Here is a 16,978-nt window from a genome sequence, read left to right as displayed (position 1 = left end):
AATTTGGCAGCCTGTCTGTCAGTGGGAGAAAGGTAGGAGCGGCTGCAGGACATACTGATTACAGCCTTGGAAACCCTGGAGGATTGTTCTGGCCTCTAGGTCACCGTGAGTCAAGATCAACTTGCCGGCTACAGGTTTGCTGCATGCACCAAACTCTTAGCTATCTATAAGAAACAAATTTTTATTGGTCATTGTGTTGAGAAACAAAACTCTTGGCAATATTTTCAGTTTTTATGTAACTACATGAAACATGAAGCTTTTTTTTGGTATGGAGTGAAATACCAAATTGAAGTTTCGCATGGGTGCATGTGTAATCTGTGATGTATACTTAGGGTGTAGAGACCAAGCATGTGACTCCGGGAATTGTATGCTCTTTTGTAAGCTGGCGGTGACTGCCTCAACTCTCCATACTGAATATAGTAAGGAAAGCAGAAGCATTAAGGTTTAATAAACCTAGGCCTCAAGCCCTACCTCTGGCACTTGTTAGGAAGGGGCGGGGGCGGGGGGGAGTTCATGCCTGGCCTCCTCACGCCCCACTGTTTGCTGCTGAATTGTGGGGATGCTATCATCAGCTCAGCATGTATCTTGAGCATAAAATGAGATAATCAGTGTAAAGCCCCTAACAACACTGACTCACAGTAGGCACTTGAACAACTTTTAGCTTACTTTTCACCTGCCATTTGAGTTTTCTTTTAAAAAAATAATTTTATTGGGGGCTGGCACCACTCTTATCATAATCCATACATCAGTTGAATCAGGCGTGTTTGTACATATGTTGCCCTCATTCTTTTCTAGACATATACTTGCGATTGAGCCCTCGATACCAGCTTTCCCACCTCCTGATAGATTGTACATTGCTATTATTTTCATCTCTCATACCAGCCGCTGTCTCCCTTCCCTCATGTTTTCTATAGTTCTTCCCCCGGTAGAGGGGTGTATGGTTATGTGTCGATCATTGCGATCGGTTCCCCCTTTCACTCTTCCTCTCTCTCTCTTCCCTCTACCCTTCCAGCATCACCATGCCCATTCCTGGATTCTGTGTGTCATGAGCTCCCATCCTTTCTATACCTGTGTACATGTTCCGCTCTAGTCTGAACTGGGGAGAAGCACTGGGGTCATGGTAGTGGGGGGTGGTGGTGGTGAGGAAGCCTCAAGGAACCAGAGGAATATAGTGTGTTTCATTGATGCTTTCCTGCACTCTGGTGACTCATCCCCTCCCTGTGGGATCTCTGTGGGGAGATTGTTCCACTGTCCACAGATGGGCTTTGGATCTTCGCTTCAGCCCACCTCGTTCTCAACAATATGTTTTTGTTTGCTATGTGTCTGCTGATGCCTATTACCCAGTTCCTATGACTCCTCATGATTGCACTGGCGATGTGCTTCTTCCATGTGCACTTGTTGTTTCACTGCTGAGTGGCAGCTTGTGTAACTTCAAGCCTTTAAGACCCCAGATGCTACATCTTTTAATAGCTGGGCACCATTGCCCTCTTCACCACATTTGCTTATGAGCCTGTTTTGTCTTCAGCGATTGTGTTGGGAGGGTGAACATCTCCGACTGCCAATTGGTTAGAACAAAATGTTCTTGTATTGAGGGATGGTATGAGGAGAGGCCCAAAGTCCATCCCCTACTGCAGTGTATTGCTGTATAAATATATGTACATGGGCCTATGCCTCTATTTAGTGGATTAATGTTTTTGCATATGTACACCACTATGTTTATACCTCTGTCCATTGCTTTGCGTCCTTGGTCTTTCCGTTGTTTCTGTTTATCTTCCTCCTGCCCCACTGTCACTTTCCCCTTATTTCTGCCTCTTGGCACCTCCTCTCAGCTAGTTTGCTGTTGCTCTGCCTTCCTCCTTCCACTCCAATTTTTCTTTATACTTGTTTTTTTTAATTTGTAGCATGATATAGAAGCCTTATTAGTGAGCCAAATGGATTAAATGAGCAAGTTAGAATAAGCGCAATTGAACTGCTTATCTCTACTTATTGATTAAAAACTAGAAATTAACAGGTAACAAGCACTTTTAAAAAAATGTTTACCTAGATAATGCTAGAGACACACCAAAATAGTTGGTGAAAGATTTCAAGTAACGATTGGTAAGTCATTCTAAATGTAGTCTAGTGGTGGGCTTTCTGCTGAAAAGCATCTGACCAGGTAATGTTTATTGAGTGCCGTCCGCCCTTGCCCTGTGTAATGATGGAAAATGACACGTGAACACATGATTCTTAAATACCATGATAAGAACTGTGCCCTGGGAACTCATGCCAAGTGCTGTGCGCCAAAGGAACTTGACAATAGTAGCAAATGCTTTAACAGTGTATGTTCTGCTAACAATATAACCTTACGGAAGGTCAGTGAAATCTCACTCAGAATTGGGAAAATGGTATCTGAAAATGTATGACATTATATTGTTTTAATGGATATATTTATAAATAGACACCTAGTCATAGACCTCAGTGATCACATGGGGTCTATATGTGACCAAAGAAAAATGTTAATGATACATTGTTAAGACAAAAACCTGACAGAATTAAAAAGAAGACTTAATTTACTCATAAAGAAGAAATTAGTTCATACAAGTCCTTTCCAAATTACTTATCTGTATTCTCTGACTGCCTTGAATAAATCATTCAGAAAGTCTTGTTTTTTTCCATCATCATCTGGAAGTAGTGATTAAAGTCTTCAGGGAGTGAAGCATCTTGTGTAATCTGTCTGGTGTACCTAGGAGATGAAAGATAGGAGGTGGGTGCCTCAGAGGTGATTTATTATTATTATTATTTTAGTCTGTGCTTGTGTTTATTTCGTGTTAGGTGAGCTATTGCAGAAGTAACTGGCAGCATGCACTCACTCTGCCATCTTGTTCCACGCGCCCCAGTCCACTTTACCTTTGAAGCAGAGCAGCCCTCGCGGCATAGTCGTTACATGCTGGGCTGCTCACCACGAGGTCAGCAGTTTGGAACTACCAGTAGCTCTGCAGAAGTAAAGAGGGCTTTCTACTCCCATAAAGAGTTAGGAAACCCGTCTAGGGGAACACAAATGCATGTCTGTTGGTAGGAAAAGAGGGAGGACTGACCTCCAATTGGGATGGGAAAATGCTTTGGGGGACCCTAGGTAGGGAGTGTCTTTAGGGGTATGCACCGAATGAGCCACATGCACCCAGCTTTCTGACTGCATCCTGGGGAGGTACTGTGGAACGCTGGGACACTGGGTCCTGTACCTTCAAGGCACACAGCGTACTCGAGAGGCTGCGTCAGTGTGATTCCATGCGGAACTCTTCCTCAAATGGCCTTGTTACCCGAGGACTGGAGTTTAGCAGTCCAATGCTTCCCACAGCACCGCCCCGCCTCCTCGTGGTCCTCAGCCAGGTCCCCGCACAGCATGGGTGAGGTGAGGCGGGGGCGGAGACCATCTCAGAGGTGATTGATGAGTAATGGCTAGTTAGTTATGGTCTCAAGGAGGATGGTCCTGGTGATGGAGCTAGTTAGCAGGAGCACTGAAAGTCACTATCGTGGCGCTCCTAGCATTTGAGGGACATTCTGTCGAATGAAGATTGAAAAATTGTTTCAATTTAGTTGGTTCTACAATAATTTCATTCAAGGTCTTTACTCAGGTTTGATAAATTACAGTTTGTTTTAGAAAAGTTTTATCACAAACCTCTCTTAGCTTCAGAGCTTTATTCAAGGGCAAGTTTATAACCTTTGGAGTTATCATTAACCTTACCAATTTATAAAAATAGGTAATTATACCTAGGTTTTTCCATTTATATAGGAAATGATTACTGTTTATGTTCAAATGACTTAGCTATTTCTGCACCTTTCACCTGCTTTTCTTTCCAGAGTAGAATGACAGGAGGGAGTTTTCTTGTTCTCTTACTCTGTTTTATAGATGATATTAATTTGCTCCTCGTTATCCTTGGAATAGAAGTGTGAACTCTGATGCAGAAGCATCAGGGCCAAACCAGAACAACAAAACGAAGCTCACTGCCATTGAGTCAATTGTAACTCGCAGGGACTCTTACATCCTCTAGGACTGGGTAGAAATACCTCATTGGGTTTCCAAGGATTTAAATCTTTCTGGGTTCTAAGGTATGTGTCTGCCTCAAGGATTAGGGTTTGTGGCAGATGGTGTAATGATGATGCAGTTTCTATACTTTTCAGGGTCTTAAAACTTTCCACTTGAATGTTGGGTGACTAGGGAAGGGGCAGGGTGCCTTTTGCCATAGGAGAGCTAAATGAGATGCCATCACAAAGGGGAAGTATCACTGTTGCAGTATTTTCATTCTGTTTGTATAGTACCTTTTTCTCTGAAGGTGTTATACAAATAGCATTAAGATAGTAAGTGCTTTTTAAAATGTCAAAACATTGATGAATAGGAATGTGGCTAGGAGGAAAAATATATACAGAAAAAGTGCAGTAGAAACTTTGGATCACTTCCTGCTGGCTAACACCATTGCACCATCAGTGTTTTTGGAGGTGGGGTGGAGCTTGACCCCAAAACCTCTTGAGCCGGTCCCCTGTTCACTCTTCTGTAGCATGTGGTGGTGATTGAAGAGAGTGGACTATGTTTAAATCTCAACAAACCAATTCCCACTCATGACTTTACTTTATTGATTATCATTACTAATTTAGTGGATCTTTGACTGCACAGTGTATCATGTAAGGACCATTGATGTAAGCACCTTGGGAAATTTTGACTCCCATCGCCCCCTCTCAGTCTTATATATTTTGACCTGTGTTTTTCTTCCGCCTTTTTATCAGAGTAATCTTTATAATCAAGGTTATTGCATTTTATGCTAATTTGCAGTTTTTTAATAACTAAAGAGATAGTGAGCTCCTTAATTGAATTAGTTCCCTTACTCTTTTTCTTCAGATTTTCAAAAGAAACAACCAGACGATGATTCCGCTCCAAGTACAAGTAACAGCCAATCAGATTTGTTTTCCGAAGAGACCACCAGTGACAACAACAATACCTCGATAACCACGCCAACTCTTAGTCCCAGCCAGCAGCCGCTTCCGACAGAACTGAATGTAACTTCACCGGGTACAGAGGAGTGTAAGTACCCACAGACCGTCAGGTGGTAGTTAGAACACTCCAAAACTGTAAGGCTTGCAGCTGCTTTAATTACGTTAACAGGACCAATAGTCAGAAAATTAGGGAATAAGTTTGTTACTCCAAGGAATTTTAAATCTTTCAAAAGAAAATAGCCATTTATATTAATGTCAAAGAACCTGAAATTTGAACCAGTCTAAGGCAATGGCTCTCAGCCTTGATGGGACATAAGAATCCACTAGGGACTTGTAAAGCAATTTAAAACTTAAAACGTCATTCCCTGAATAGTCTAATTTGATTGGTCTGGTGTAAGGCTCCGTGATCTGCTTTTTATACTGCTGCAGAGGAGTCTGATGCTGCAGAGTTGAGAGCCACTGGTCTAGTAAACTTAAACCCTGTGTCACACCTGAGCCCTGTCACTGCCTGGACCTGGAATGTGTCTTAAGTAGCTATGTGAGAGAAGAACACGCTGAAGAATGGCATACTTCATAGAACTTAAGGTATTCTAATGGAGGGAAGATGCTTTTGGTCCTTCGGTAAGTCCTCAGCTGAAGAATACTGTAATCTCTGTGAGTACATTGTTCACTTCATCTGTTAAAGCTAGGCCCATCTCTTTTAAGGTACACTTATGACGGTGTTGTTGAGAATTACAAGGTGTTAGGACATAGCAGTTTTGCCTATTCAACAGGTTGGAAAATACTATTTCAAGTTTAATAACTATAGAAGTACCCATGTTGACAAAGATGAACGCATTCTTTCCTTGTAAGTAAGGTATATGGAAACTCAGGTTACTTTATTAATCCCACCATGAAAAATTGTAGCGATAGGATTTGAAAATAAAAATGTAGCATTCGGACTAAAGCATTTTCTTTGGAGGCAAGTCTTTCCCAGGAAGGCAGCTCATGATGAACGTTCACATGACAAATGGCAAGGCGTAGATCTGGACAAGTAGGATAGAGGAGGTACATTTTGAGTTGAGTCAGACTCACTGGTGTTACCCATGTCGCTGTGAGGACCTATAAGAAATGTCTCCCATTCAGTAGATGACTCCTTTCCCAGACTGAAACCTTTCCCACACCCTGGAGTGGTGTTTTGTGTTTCCATAACTTGGCAGTTTCGGCCATTGTAGGCTGTGCATGTGTGTGTTTTTGTGGGAGGTGGAGTGGGCTGTATAAATGCATTCAAGTCGGTTGTTGTTCAGAACTCAAAACTCACTACTATGGAATTAATTTAGACTCATAGTGACCTTGTAGGACCGAGTAGACCTTCCCCTGTGTGTTTCTGAGACTGTAACTCTTTAAGGGAGTAGAAAAACTGTCTTTCTTTGTGGAGCAGGTGGTGATTTTGAACTACTGACAGTGTGGTGAGCATGCTGCACAATGCATATAGCCCACTGTGCCACCAGGGTTCCTGGTTGTTGTTCCAACTCAAAAACCAAACGCATTTCCCTCTAATCGATGCCAACACAGAGGCAGGCACCGGACGTACAGCAGAAAGAAACACTGCCCAGTTCTGTGCCATCGCCCCCGTTCTGTTTGAGCCCGTTGCCGCAGTCATTGCGTTAATTCAGCGCAGTGAGCATCCTCTCTCTTCTCCTGGCCCTTCCACTCTACCAGGCTCAATGTCCGTTTACAGGGACCGCTCCCTCCTGGCAGGTACCGTGTCCAGTGTGGATGAGGTGCAGTTTCATCATTCTCCCTTTGAAGGCACGTTCTGCCTGCGTCTCCTTCATGCTGATTAAGGAGGTCTAAGTCTGCAAGCTTCACACCTCTTCTGCTGGCATTGTTTAATCACTGCTGTGAGCCATTGTGCGTTCATTTCACAGTAAAACTTTTTGGACCCAGTTTTGAAGAAGAGATGGTATAAGGTATTAGTTATAATACTGGGATCATTTGTCATTTTATTATTGTTCCTAAATCATATAGTCACCTTACGTTAGAGCGTTGTCAGAACTTACAAGAGGAGAAGATGTCCTTTGACTTCACCTCTTTTATAAGTTAGCTTTCCTGTGGTCATAACTCATGACCTATTTGGCAGCCTTACAATGTGCATGCCTACACACACAACACATTGGGAAAGCACACACAGGTTGCAGTGCTCGTGAGAGAGAGAGTGTTTGTTTGCCCATTCCTACTAGCAGATGGGAGGGAAACTGAGGTGTTGAGGGGATTTGACTGGTCTCTTTTCTTCTTGAGGGGAGTGGGAAAGAATTCATACCTGCTACTAGGGAAGATTAATTTATAATGAAACCAAAAAAACAGACTTGTTTTCATATATTCTGCGAATTTGATCTAGCCGTTTAAGAGGCCTGCCTCATACAGAACACTCTTCTCTAAGCGCGGTGGAGACACGTGTTAAGAAATAACATGTGGCTCCTTCAGAAAGTTCATAGACAAATGGAAGTTTTCATGAACTTTTGAAGCCCTTCTGACACACAACACTGTGATTTACAACAGTCATTCCTGTGACGCCATGGTCACGCGCTTGGCTGCTAACCGGTTGCTCAGCAGATTGAAGACCTGTAAGGTTTCCATTCAAAACTTAGCACCCTCTAATGCATTTTGACTTAGTGGATGGAGCCTGAGCCACTGTGTCACCGTGGCGCTTCTGTAGAGCTCACAACCCAGGGTTGCTATGAGCGGAAATCTGTTCTATGGCACTTGACATCGTTAACTTACAAAGTACCGCCCTTGGGCCAAATCTCACCCATCATCTGTTTCTATATGACTTATTCACTAAAGGATGGTTTTCACATTTTTTCACGGTTAAAAAAAAATACCATATATTGGCATGAAATTCAGATTTCACTGGGGATAAATGAAGTCTGGTTGGTAAGTTTGGTGGATGCCACCCTGTGGTGCGTCTGGAGAGACACCCTCCACAGAAAACAGGGTGCCAACCGTTCTTGCACAAAGCACTTTGACGAGCATGGGCCTGGACCATCCCGACTGCGTGCAAAATGAGTTTGTCTGCGATTCTCCCTCCCGTGCTCTAAACTCATTGCCATGGAGTTTGATTCCCAGCTCATAGTGACCCTGTCGGGCTGAGTAGAACTGCCCCTGAAGGTTTCTGAGACTGCAGCTCTTAACCCAGAAGTAGAACACTCTCCCGCAGGGTGGCTGCTGGCTTCCAGGTGCTGTGCTTGAAGCTAGCAGTTCCGCACACAGCCACTCTGCCACAGGGACTCCTCCCCGTCCACTGGAGATGCGGGAGGGAAGGTTTGGGGGTGATCTCTGCCCCCTGTTGCATGGCAGGCACGGCTCTGCTCTGGGTCTGTGCCTCCACAGCCTCTGGTGCACCCCCTCTACGCTGCTGCCTCTCCTCGAGAAACGTCTTTGGGTTCAGTTAAAGGAAAATAGGCATAAACGCTGTGAGAACCGTACTAACCAGAATGCTAATAGAGATTCTTAATGATTGAAGCTTCATATTTCAAGTGCTGATTGGGTTTTCCTTTTATATGTCAGCAATTCTGGAAATAGAAATTTGAGAACACCCTTTATCTGTGGTTAAATTAATTTGGTTGAACAAAGATATTTCCATTGTTACCTTGGAAACTGGTTCCTGGTGATATCCCCGCTTCCCTTGGGGATTAAAAAAAGGTAGCAGCTCATCTCAGATATTCTTGCTAGACGGTCCTTGAGTCTTTATACAGACGCTGGTGACAAGTCTTCATTCCTGTCTGACAAGCTTACCTGTTCCCTGGGAACTTAGCATCACTGTCACCAAGTAACTGAACTATTTGTTAGATTGTTTGCTTTTACCAATTAAATTTCTAATCATCCCTAAATGGACCTAGTTTCCCCTCCTGAAAAGATAGCGTCTGCTTCAGAAGATCAGATACTGACTGGGCAAAACCAGCTGACTTCTTCTGGTGGAGCATTTAGAAAATCCTACCTATTAAAAAATATTTTACAGCTTCCTGCTGGGCTGGTCTCAAGTGAAATATGGTGGGGAGATTTATTTACAGTTCTTACCGTGTGCCTTTCTCTTTCCTTTCTCTGAGGAAGCTCGGAGCATCAGGCCGTTTATCAGAGATAATTATACAGCAGATGGAGCTTTTCGGATATGTAATAGTCTCAAAGTGCAAGATTCTTTCCCATAATGAAGAATGCCCAAACTCTAAATGTCTCTCTTGATTTTAATTTACAGATGTGTGTGTGTTGGTGTGTTGTTTTCCCTCCCCTCAGTGGATTTATCTGTCTTGAAGCTGGTCTGTAAAGCATGCAGCTTTTATTAGGGCCATGTTCTAAAAAGATTGATACTTGGCAGTACAGTATAATGATGTACAGTTGTGTGCTGTATTGCATTGAATGGCTATAATTCACCAGGAATCACTGTATGGAATCATTAAATTAATCCCTGTCAAAATACAGAAGGTCTTGAACATTTCAGCAGTGTTTGTTGGGGTTTTTTTTAATGGAAATTATTTCTACTCCATGTTTGCTGGGGTAGGAGCTTACTCAAGTACCTGCAGTATCATCTGACCTTCACCTTCTAGTTAAAATAAAAATATTTTAGCAACATCATAGCTTTTTAATTATTTTCTGGCTTGTATTTTTTCCTTAAAAAAATCATTCCGTTTGCAAACTTGGTCACTAGCTCTGCATGGTGTTGCAGAAGCAAGGGGAACCAGGTTTGCTAAAGTCATTGAGGGATAGTACTGGTTTTAGCCTCATGGTCTACTGAGGTGGCCCCTTCTTTCCTACTACAGCTAAAAATATAGTAAAATCCTGTTTTTAAGTTCATAAATAAGATTGCACTCCCATTTAAAATTTCAAAGAAGTACAGATTTCCATAGGACAGAAAGTGACACGACTCCTTCAGCCCTGCCCCACCCACACCCCACCTTCACCGCAGACTCACCGGAGATGCTGTGTTGTGTTGTGTGTGGAGAAGTAGAACTTCCCCGGGGTGTTCAAGGCTGGCATGGCGCTTTCAAAAACAGATCCCCGGGCCTGCCTTCCCAGGGGCCACTGGGTGGTCTGAACCTCCAACATTTTAATATTTGTGCCACCCAAAGACTCTCCTGCTCATTCAATTTGGGGTTTATCTTTATCTATTTACTGGCTTATTTACGTAATAAAGCTTTTGTTTATTTTTATATAAATGAGAGCATGCTGTTTCATTTTCATAAACTTCTTTTAAAAATACTTTTTTTTTTAAAGTAGTCTTTCCAGGTCAGCAAATAGAAATCTGCATAACTTTTTAAATAGTTACATAGCATTCTGTAGTATCGTTTTATTTATTTTATTCTTTACCCTTGACTCTGGGTCTACTATTTCACTGTAGCAGATCAGGTCAAAGGACCATTTTTGTGAATGACAAATAACTAGAAGAAAAATAAGCCAGAAAATATATGTGTCTTAATTTTTAAATACTTGCTTAAGTTACATCCCCTATTATTGCGCTACATTGTATTCTTCAGAGTGCTGGTTCAGGGTGATTATTTGCCATATTTTACCAACACTGGGTTTGGATTTTACTTTATTTATTGGTTCGGGGGAACACATGGCCAAAGAAATAGCTCATTTTTAACTTGCATATTCCTGGCATTACCTGATCGTGAGGTTGAACACTGTTTACTATGTGTATTATGTATTTATAACTGGTGACTTGCTATTTTACTATCTTTTTTATTGATTTGTAGAGACTATTTGTAAATCTTGGATAGTCTTTGTTACATGCATTGCAAACACTTTCTTGTGGAATGTAGCATGTGGCTTTTATGTTAATTTGAGTGTATTATATGCCATTAGAAATTTTAAATTTTAATTTATTAAAATTGGTTCATTATTTGACTTCTAGATTTTTGTCTTACTTAGAAGTTTTCTGTACAGAATAGTGAAAATGCTTTTAAATACTTGTATGGTTTTCTTGTTCTTGTATTAGGCTCTTAAATTCACCCAGAATTATATTATGTATACAGTATCAGATATAAGGGTCTACCTTTATTCCCCCCGCCAAATGAATAATCACTTATCTGTAAACCATTCATTGTATAGTCCAGTGCTTTGAAATGTCACTCCTATTATATAAGGATGACTTTTTATTTTCTTTCATTGACCCATCTGTATATTCTGAAGAGTAGACTATTGATATCTAATAGGGATAATCATTCTAATTTTTCTTCCCTCCTCCCCCAATTTATCATTTTTTAAAGTTATCTACTTGTACATGTTTTATATTCAGTTTGTCAAATTGTATTAAACTTTTTATTGGGATTATATTTGATATATAAATTTTTCTTTTTTAGAATAGTTGATACCTTTATTCACTCATTTGAATTTTCCCATCTAAAAGTATCGTTTCTCTTCATTTATTTAAACTTTTCTTACATATTCTTGAATATTTTTCTTAATATGCCCCCATCAAAAAATAAATAACTCATTGCCATTGAATCATTTATGAGTCATAGCTACTCCGTAAGACAGGGTAGAGCTGCCCCTATGAATTTACAAGACTTCACCGCTTTTTAAAAATCATTCCATTGGGGGCTCGACCAACTCTTATCACCGTCCGTCCGTCCGTTCGTTCATCCATCCATCCATCCATCCATCCATTGTGTCAAGCACGTTTGTACATTTAATGCCCTCATCCTTCTGAAACCATGGCCTGCACCTCTTTCAGGGAGTAGGAAGCTCTTTGTTTCTCGCAAGGAGCAGCATGGTTTCTGACTGCTAACGCTAACCGCAAGCCCAGTCAACCCCCGGGCCACCAGGGCTCCCATGGACCTGGCTAGAATTTCTACTCTGCAACTTTGTCTTTCTTTCTTTTTTATTCCTTATTTTAATGTGAGGCTAACTTTAGAGTATTTTATTAATAGCATTTCCTGTAGATTTCTGGTACACATCTATCTTATTAATGTTCTTATTTATAACTTGTTGATTTATTTTCTTACTCAGAAATGAGTGTTGGATTTTCTAAAGTGTGTTTTCAGCATCTGTTGAGGTAGAAGCTCATAGAGTAGTATTTCTCCTTCAATGTGTGTAATCTAGACTTCTCGTGTTAAACCTTCTTTGCTTTCCTTGAGTAAGTTGTGCTATATACTCGAGTATACGCTGACCTGAATTCAGCCGAGGAAGCACCTAATATTACCACAAAACTGCATTAAAAAGGTGCTGAAAAACTCGACTTATACGCGAGGATATACGGTATATAGTTCTTCTGGTGTACTGACAAATTTAAGATGCTATTTTATTTGAACTTTTACTTCTTTAATAAATGCATGTGTGTTCAAGGGTGGGCGCACCCTGTTTGTGTCTAATTTTGGTTGCAGCTGCCTCATTCTTCTTGTCTTTTCCTCCGCGTGGACACATCCTTTACCTGTGCTCTGATGTTATTTATATGACGTTTTGTATTCTGTGAAAATTTAAAGAACGCACTCATAAAATTGACCCAATTGATATCTCTTTGCCAAGTAGATCTTGTGACAGTGTCTTTTTAATATGTGATTATTGTTCATTTTTCGTACATAATTTTAAGTTAGTTTTGATCATTAATATTTACTACAAAAGCACATGCCATCTAGAGTTCTAAATTTACTGGGGAAAAGAGTTACTAAAGGCCCCCTTAGTTTTAGAGCACACATTGTACCAGGTACCAAAACAGAAAAAGAGCTTATTCCAGTGTGTTCTAGTCTTCTTTATGTTTCCTGGTTTGTCTTTAAGACAAGGCTGTTTGTTTCCATAAAGATTAAAAGTCGCAGAAACCCAAAAGGACAGTACGACCCTGTCCTTTGAGTCAAGATCAGATGCATAGCAGCAGGTTTGAGGTTTTCTGGGTTTAGTTAACTCACTGGAAAAATATTGAAGACATGGGAAGTTGTCTTTTATAGGATCACGGCCATAACCACCAGAAGCTTCTTTTTGCGTCTCCTTTCCAATCTTTCTGGGTAAAGTTAATGATAACATGTTAAAAAGGAAAACTTTTCATGCTCATCAGATTCCTAATCTTACCTCAATACTAGCTTCTTGCATAATCTAGCCTTCTTTTTGTCTGATTGTCCTTCTCATCCCTGTACTGAACCAAAGCAGACCCTTGCTTCCCCAGAAGACGGCTCATCTTGTTCATGCTTTTTAAGGCCCAGCATTTTAGTTGTACCAATTGCTTCCCCTAAGGAATACTTCTTACTGTGACATCAAATCACATATTTTTTACATAGTATTCTTAGACATACAAATGTCATCAGTTCTTTACACCAGTTTAAAACTCGAGTCTAAAATCAGCAGTTTGTTTTATGCTGCTTTCCTCTGCCCAGAGGCTCCTTGGAAGCAAGGCTGGGTAAGCTACATCTAAAAACCAGCCACCTTTGGAGCACAGTTCTTTATTTGGATGTACCTGCGGTGTATGTTTTTCCTTTGCCACAGAGCACCCAAGTATTATTTAGAAAAGTTTAATGACTTTTTAAAAAACTTTTGGAAACCAACTTCACCTTTGCTTTGGAGGTGCTTTATTTTCATTGCCTCGACCAGATTTTTAATGATTCCATCATTTTCTTTCATTGTTTTCTTTGACATGCACTAGCTCTAAGATGAAGAAACAACAATTAAAAGTGGGTTCTTTTTAAGCAAACTGAAGTTTGGTTGTCCTGCTCTCCACAGACAGCTTTTGGAATGATAGGAGAGAGCTGGTTTTTACCTTTTGGACTTTGCAAGCAGCCACCTGCTTGTTGAAGTAACATTTTTTGCTCTCGGGTAGTTCTTTTATCACTTGAATTTCCCTAGGGCAAGAGTAAAATGTAGCAAATAGTTAGCCCTCATTTTCCAGGGCCCCTTAATTCTGCAAAGCTGAAAGGCTGGTGTTATGAAGATTTGCAATATCCTATGAGATTTCTGCAATTTTTGATGTTCAGACTAGGTTCTGAAGCATCATCACCATTTCCTCTGTGCTTATATGCTTTAAAGATCTTATTAAATCAAACGCTCTTTGCTTAGCTGTGGAATTAAAGGTCACAGTCAATACTACACTTCACAAAGCTCGAGCCCTTTGCTGCTGTTGTCACACTATTTTGTATAGATACAGGTAATATGTGACACCATTGCTGACTTTACATTAAATCTAAACTGTATTATGACAGGAGTATTTGGGAAAAAAAGTTAAAATGGGGGTAGCTATGTGAGTGTGTTAAAAGTAGTCATTTTACCTGTACATAAATATTTTTAATTGTTTATGAACTTTGCTCTGAAAATGCATAACTGCCAGTGTCAGAATTTTTCAGTGTAGCTTTACGTTCTGCATTCATGTGCTCTGTTAATTCATAAGCCATGTTATGCTTTCGTCCATCAAGATATAATCCTTTGAATTTGATAAATACTATAGAATGTTTGGTTGGTAAGGAATTTTTTAAACTCTAAAATACCAATATATACATTCTCCGCTGCATAATTCAAATGATGACACTTTCAGCTGTGGTCCAGCTCCAAACTAATTGGTGCTCAGCAAAGAGGCAGGCAGGATGGGCACCTATGTGTAAAGTTTCCTTCAACGGGCCATGGACAGTATTTACTAGATGTCTAATAGATGTCTTTATTCCACCATCTCTGAAGTCTTGTGAAGAACATGCACAAGCTCTTTCCTGAGAAAGACATTATAGCCTTCTTGGGTGGCTAATGATGCAGACCAAGATTTATGGAAGTACTCCTGGTACCCGAACTGTGTTATATATAAAAAAATAATTGCTGAGTAGTCTCTCCATTGGTATTATAAGAATCATGCTTGTGTTGATGGTAAAATGCAAATGCAGAAATCTTAGTTGGGGCTTTGTTAAGCCTATAAATAGAACTGAAGCCTAAATTGGAGAGGTGACAGCCCTTGATTTCCTATCCATATTAAATATGCTTTGTCACAAGAGAGAAACAAAACAGTATCTAAAAATAGGACTGATTTTATTAGCTAGATGATATCTGACTTCCCAGGAAAAATAAAAAGAATGCCAATTTTTATCATCAAGGCAATGATGTCTTAAAATTTCACTGTTCATTGCTATTGTGCTGTATTACATTTTGGAATATTGGTGTGTAGGCTCCCCTCTCACCTAGAAACATTAACATAGTTCACATATCATACAATTTAATAGTGTTTGATCACAATAAGAACTTATGCAATCAATGTCAGAACATTTTCTGATTTTGCGTACTCGTTAGCTCCCCATTTCCCCTTTACCTCCCCTGCCACCCCTAAGTGATTATTGATCCAGTTATTTTCTCGCTAGATTTACCTATCCTGGCTATCACAGAAAATCATATGAAACACAAATAAGAAATAGACAAAAACAACAACAAAATGAAGAAAAATCTCAATTGAAAACAAAGCAGAAAATGTTAAAAACTATTAAATGTTTAAAAGGGAGATCAAATGATAAGGTGCTACATTTCAACCTAAGTACATCTGCTATAACTGACTTTACAGTGCTCTCTGACATCAAAGCTGTTCACATCCCTGGGAATTCAACAGAGACTTAATCCTAAAGGGGACCCTGTAAATGGATTTTGGTCTTTCCACTGTCATCCATAGCCTTCTGCAACCCAGGTGTTCAGAATTTAACCTCTGGTACTGTTTGTTCCTTTGGATCTGGATTTTATTATTTTTTAATCCTTGGATCACCTAGGCTGGTATGGTTCTTCCATGTTGACCGAGTTGATGCCTCACTTGTTTTAAGGGCTTTTTAAAAGGCAAGCCTTTAAGAACCCAGATATTCTTCTTTCTGGGTGTTTTTCAGCATCTTAATATATGAGAATCTCTCCTTTGGTCATGAAAGTTCTAGGTGAGTGATCAAGAATGTCTGAAAAACTGAAACTTAGTTGCTTGCTGAGAATCTGACATTGCATGAAGTATGAGAATTCAGTAGTTGGAATTATGACTGTACAGAGTTTACTCCACTATCTTTTTTTTTCATATGTGACACTAACATTTTATTGAGAACAAGCAAGCTTGTTAGCCTTACTGATTCTAGTGTATCAGTCAGGTCTCTGTGTGACTAGAGGCAGTGGCTCCTAAAGTGGCCAGTGCCGTCCACTGAGAGGGTACTGGAGCGATCCAGAGGGCCGCAAAAGAAAACTTCCTGCACTATGGATTTTAAAACAAAACTTTCTCCTTGTCAGGGAGGTGCTGAGTAAATTTCTGAAAACGAGGTATTATGCCAGATAAGCTTGAGGGAGCCTGTGCTCTAGATTAAGTCAGTTGGGTTGTGGGAAAAGAAAGTATGGGGAAGTAGGAAATCATATTAACCTTATAGTGGTAAGGTTACATAATAATACTAATTATGTATTATGTTAATTGTGTATTACTTACACTAACCTTGGCATACTTATCTTAATAGAGAAAAAAGATAACCTTTTTTACTCTATAAGCAGTGGTTCTCTCAAAAATGTACTCCCTAATAGAGGTCTCCAAGACTACAATAGACAAAAGGTAAAAACAGCAAAAGATTCATTTAACAAATGAATGAGTAAGAAAGATGTGGTATGAAGGGACTTCAAAAAATTTATGGAAAGAATCTATTATCTTCTCATTCGTTTTCCCCCCTAAACTTTGAAGCTCCCTCCCACAAGCTTACAGTGGAATATTACTGAGCCATAAAAGAGATGTGATGTTCTGATACATATTAAATATGGTTGATCTGTGAAAGAATTCTGAGTGACATAAGCCAGACACAGACAAATACTGTATAATCCCACATAAATGAAAATATCTGCAATAAACCGATAGAGCAAAGATAGATTAATGACTACTTGGGCCAGAGGTCGGAGGAGAGGGAAGAGGGAGGGTTTACTTCACAGGCACATGCTTCTGTTTGGGACGATGAATAAGTTTTGCAAATGGGTAGTCTTGATGGTTATATAACATCATGACTATAGTTAATGCCACTGCACTATATAATAAATAAGATGAGTAAAGGGGTAATTTTCATCATTTATATATTTCAACACA

At 40.1% G+C, this 16,978-nt stretch overlaps 1 protein-coding gene and 1 non-coding gene across 3 annotated transcripts in view; both read left to right on the top strand.

Moving 5' to 3' along the window:
- Window positions 1-16,978, top strand: part of ZFAND3 (zinc finger AN1-type containing 3) — a 329,882-nt gene that overhangs the window by 223,842 nt on the left and 89,062 nt on the right. For both annotated transcript variants that reach the window (XM_075555169.1, XM_075555168.1), the window contains exon 3: window positions 4,871-5,053. In XM_075555169.1, coding sequence (XP_075411284.1) covers window positions 4,871-5,053 — 183 coding nt within the window. The remainder of the gene's footprint in view (window positions 1-4,870; window positions 5,054-16,978) is intronic.
- On the top strand, window positions 9,631-9,763 carry LOC142454003 (small nucleolar RNA SNORA66). The gene has a single exon (XR_012785543.1). It is a non-coding gene; the product is annotated as a small nucleolar RNA SNORA66 (small nucleolar RNA).

The sequence above is a fragment of the Tenrec ecaudatus genome, chromosome 7, assembly GCF_050624435.1.
Source record: "Tenrec ecaudatus isolate mTenEca1 chromosome 7, mTenEca1.hap1, whole genome shotgun sequence".
NCBI lineage: Eukaryota > Metazoa > Chordata > Mammalia > Afrosoricida > Tenrecidae > Tenrec > Tenrec ecaudatus.
Note: the sequence above shows the minus strand (reverse complement) of the source record. Positions and strands in the feature narration are given on the sequence as shown.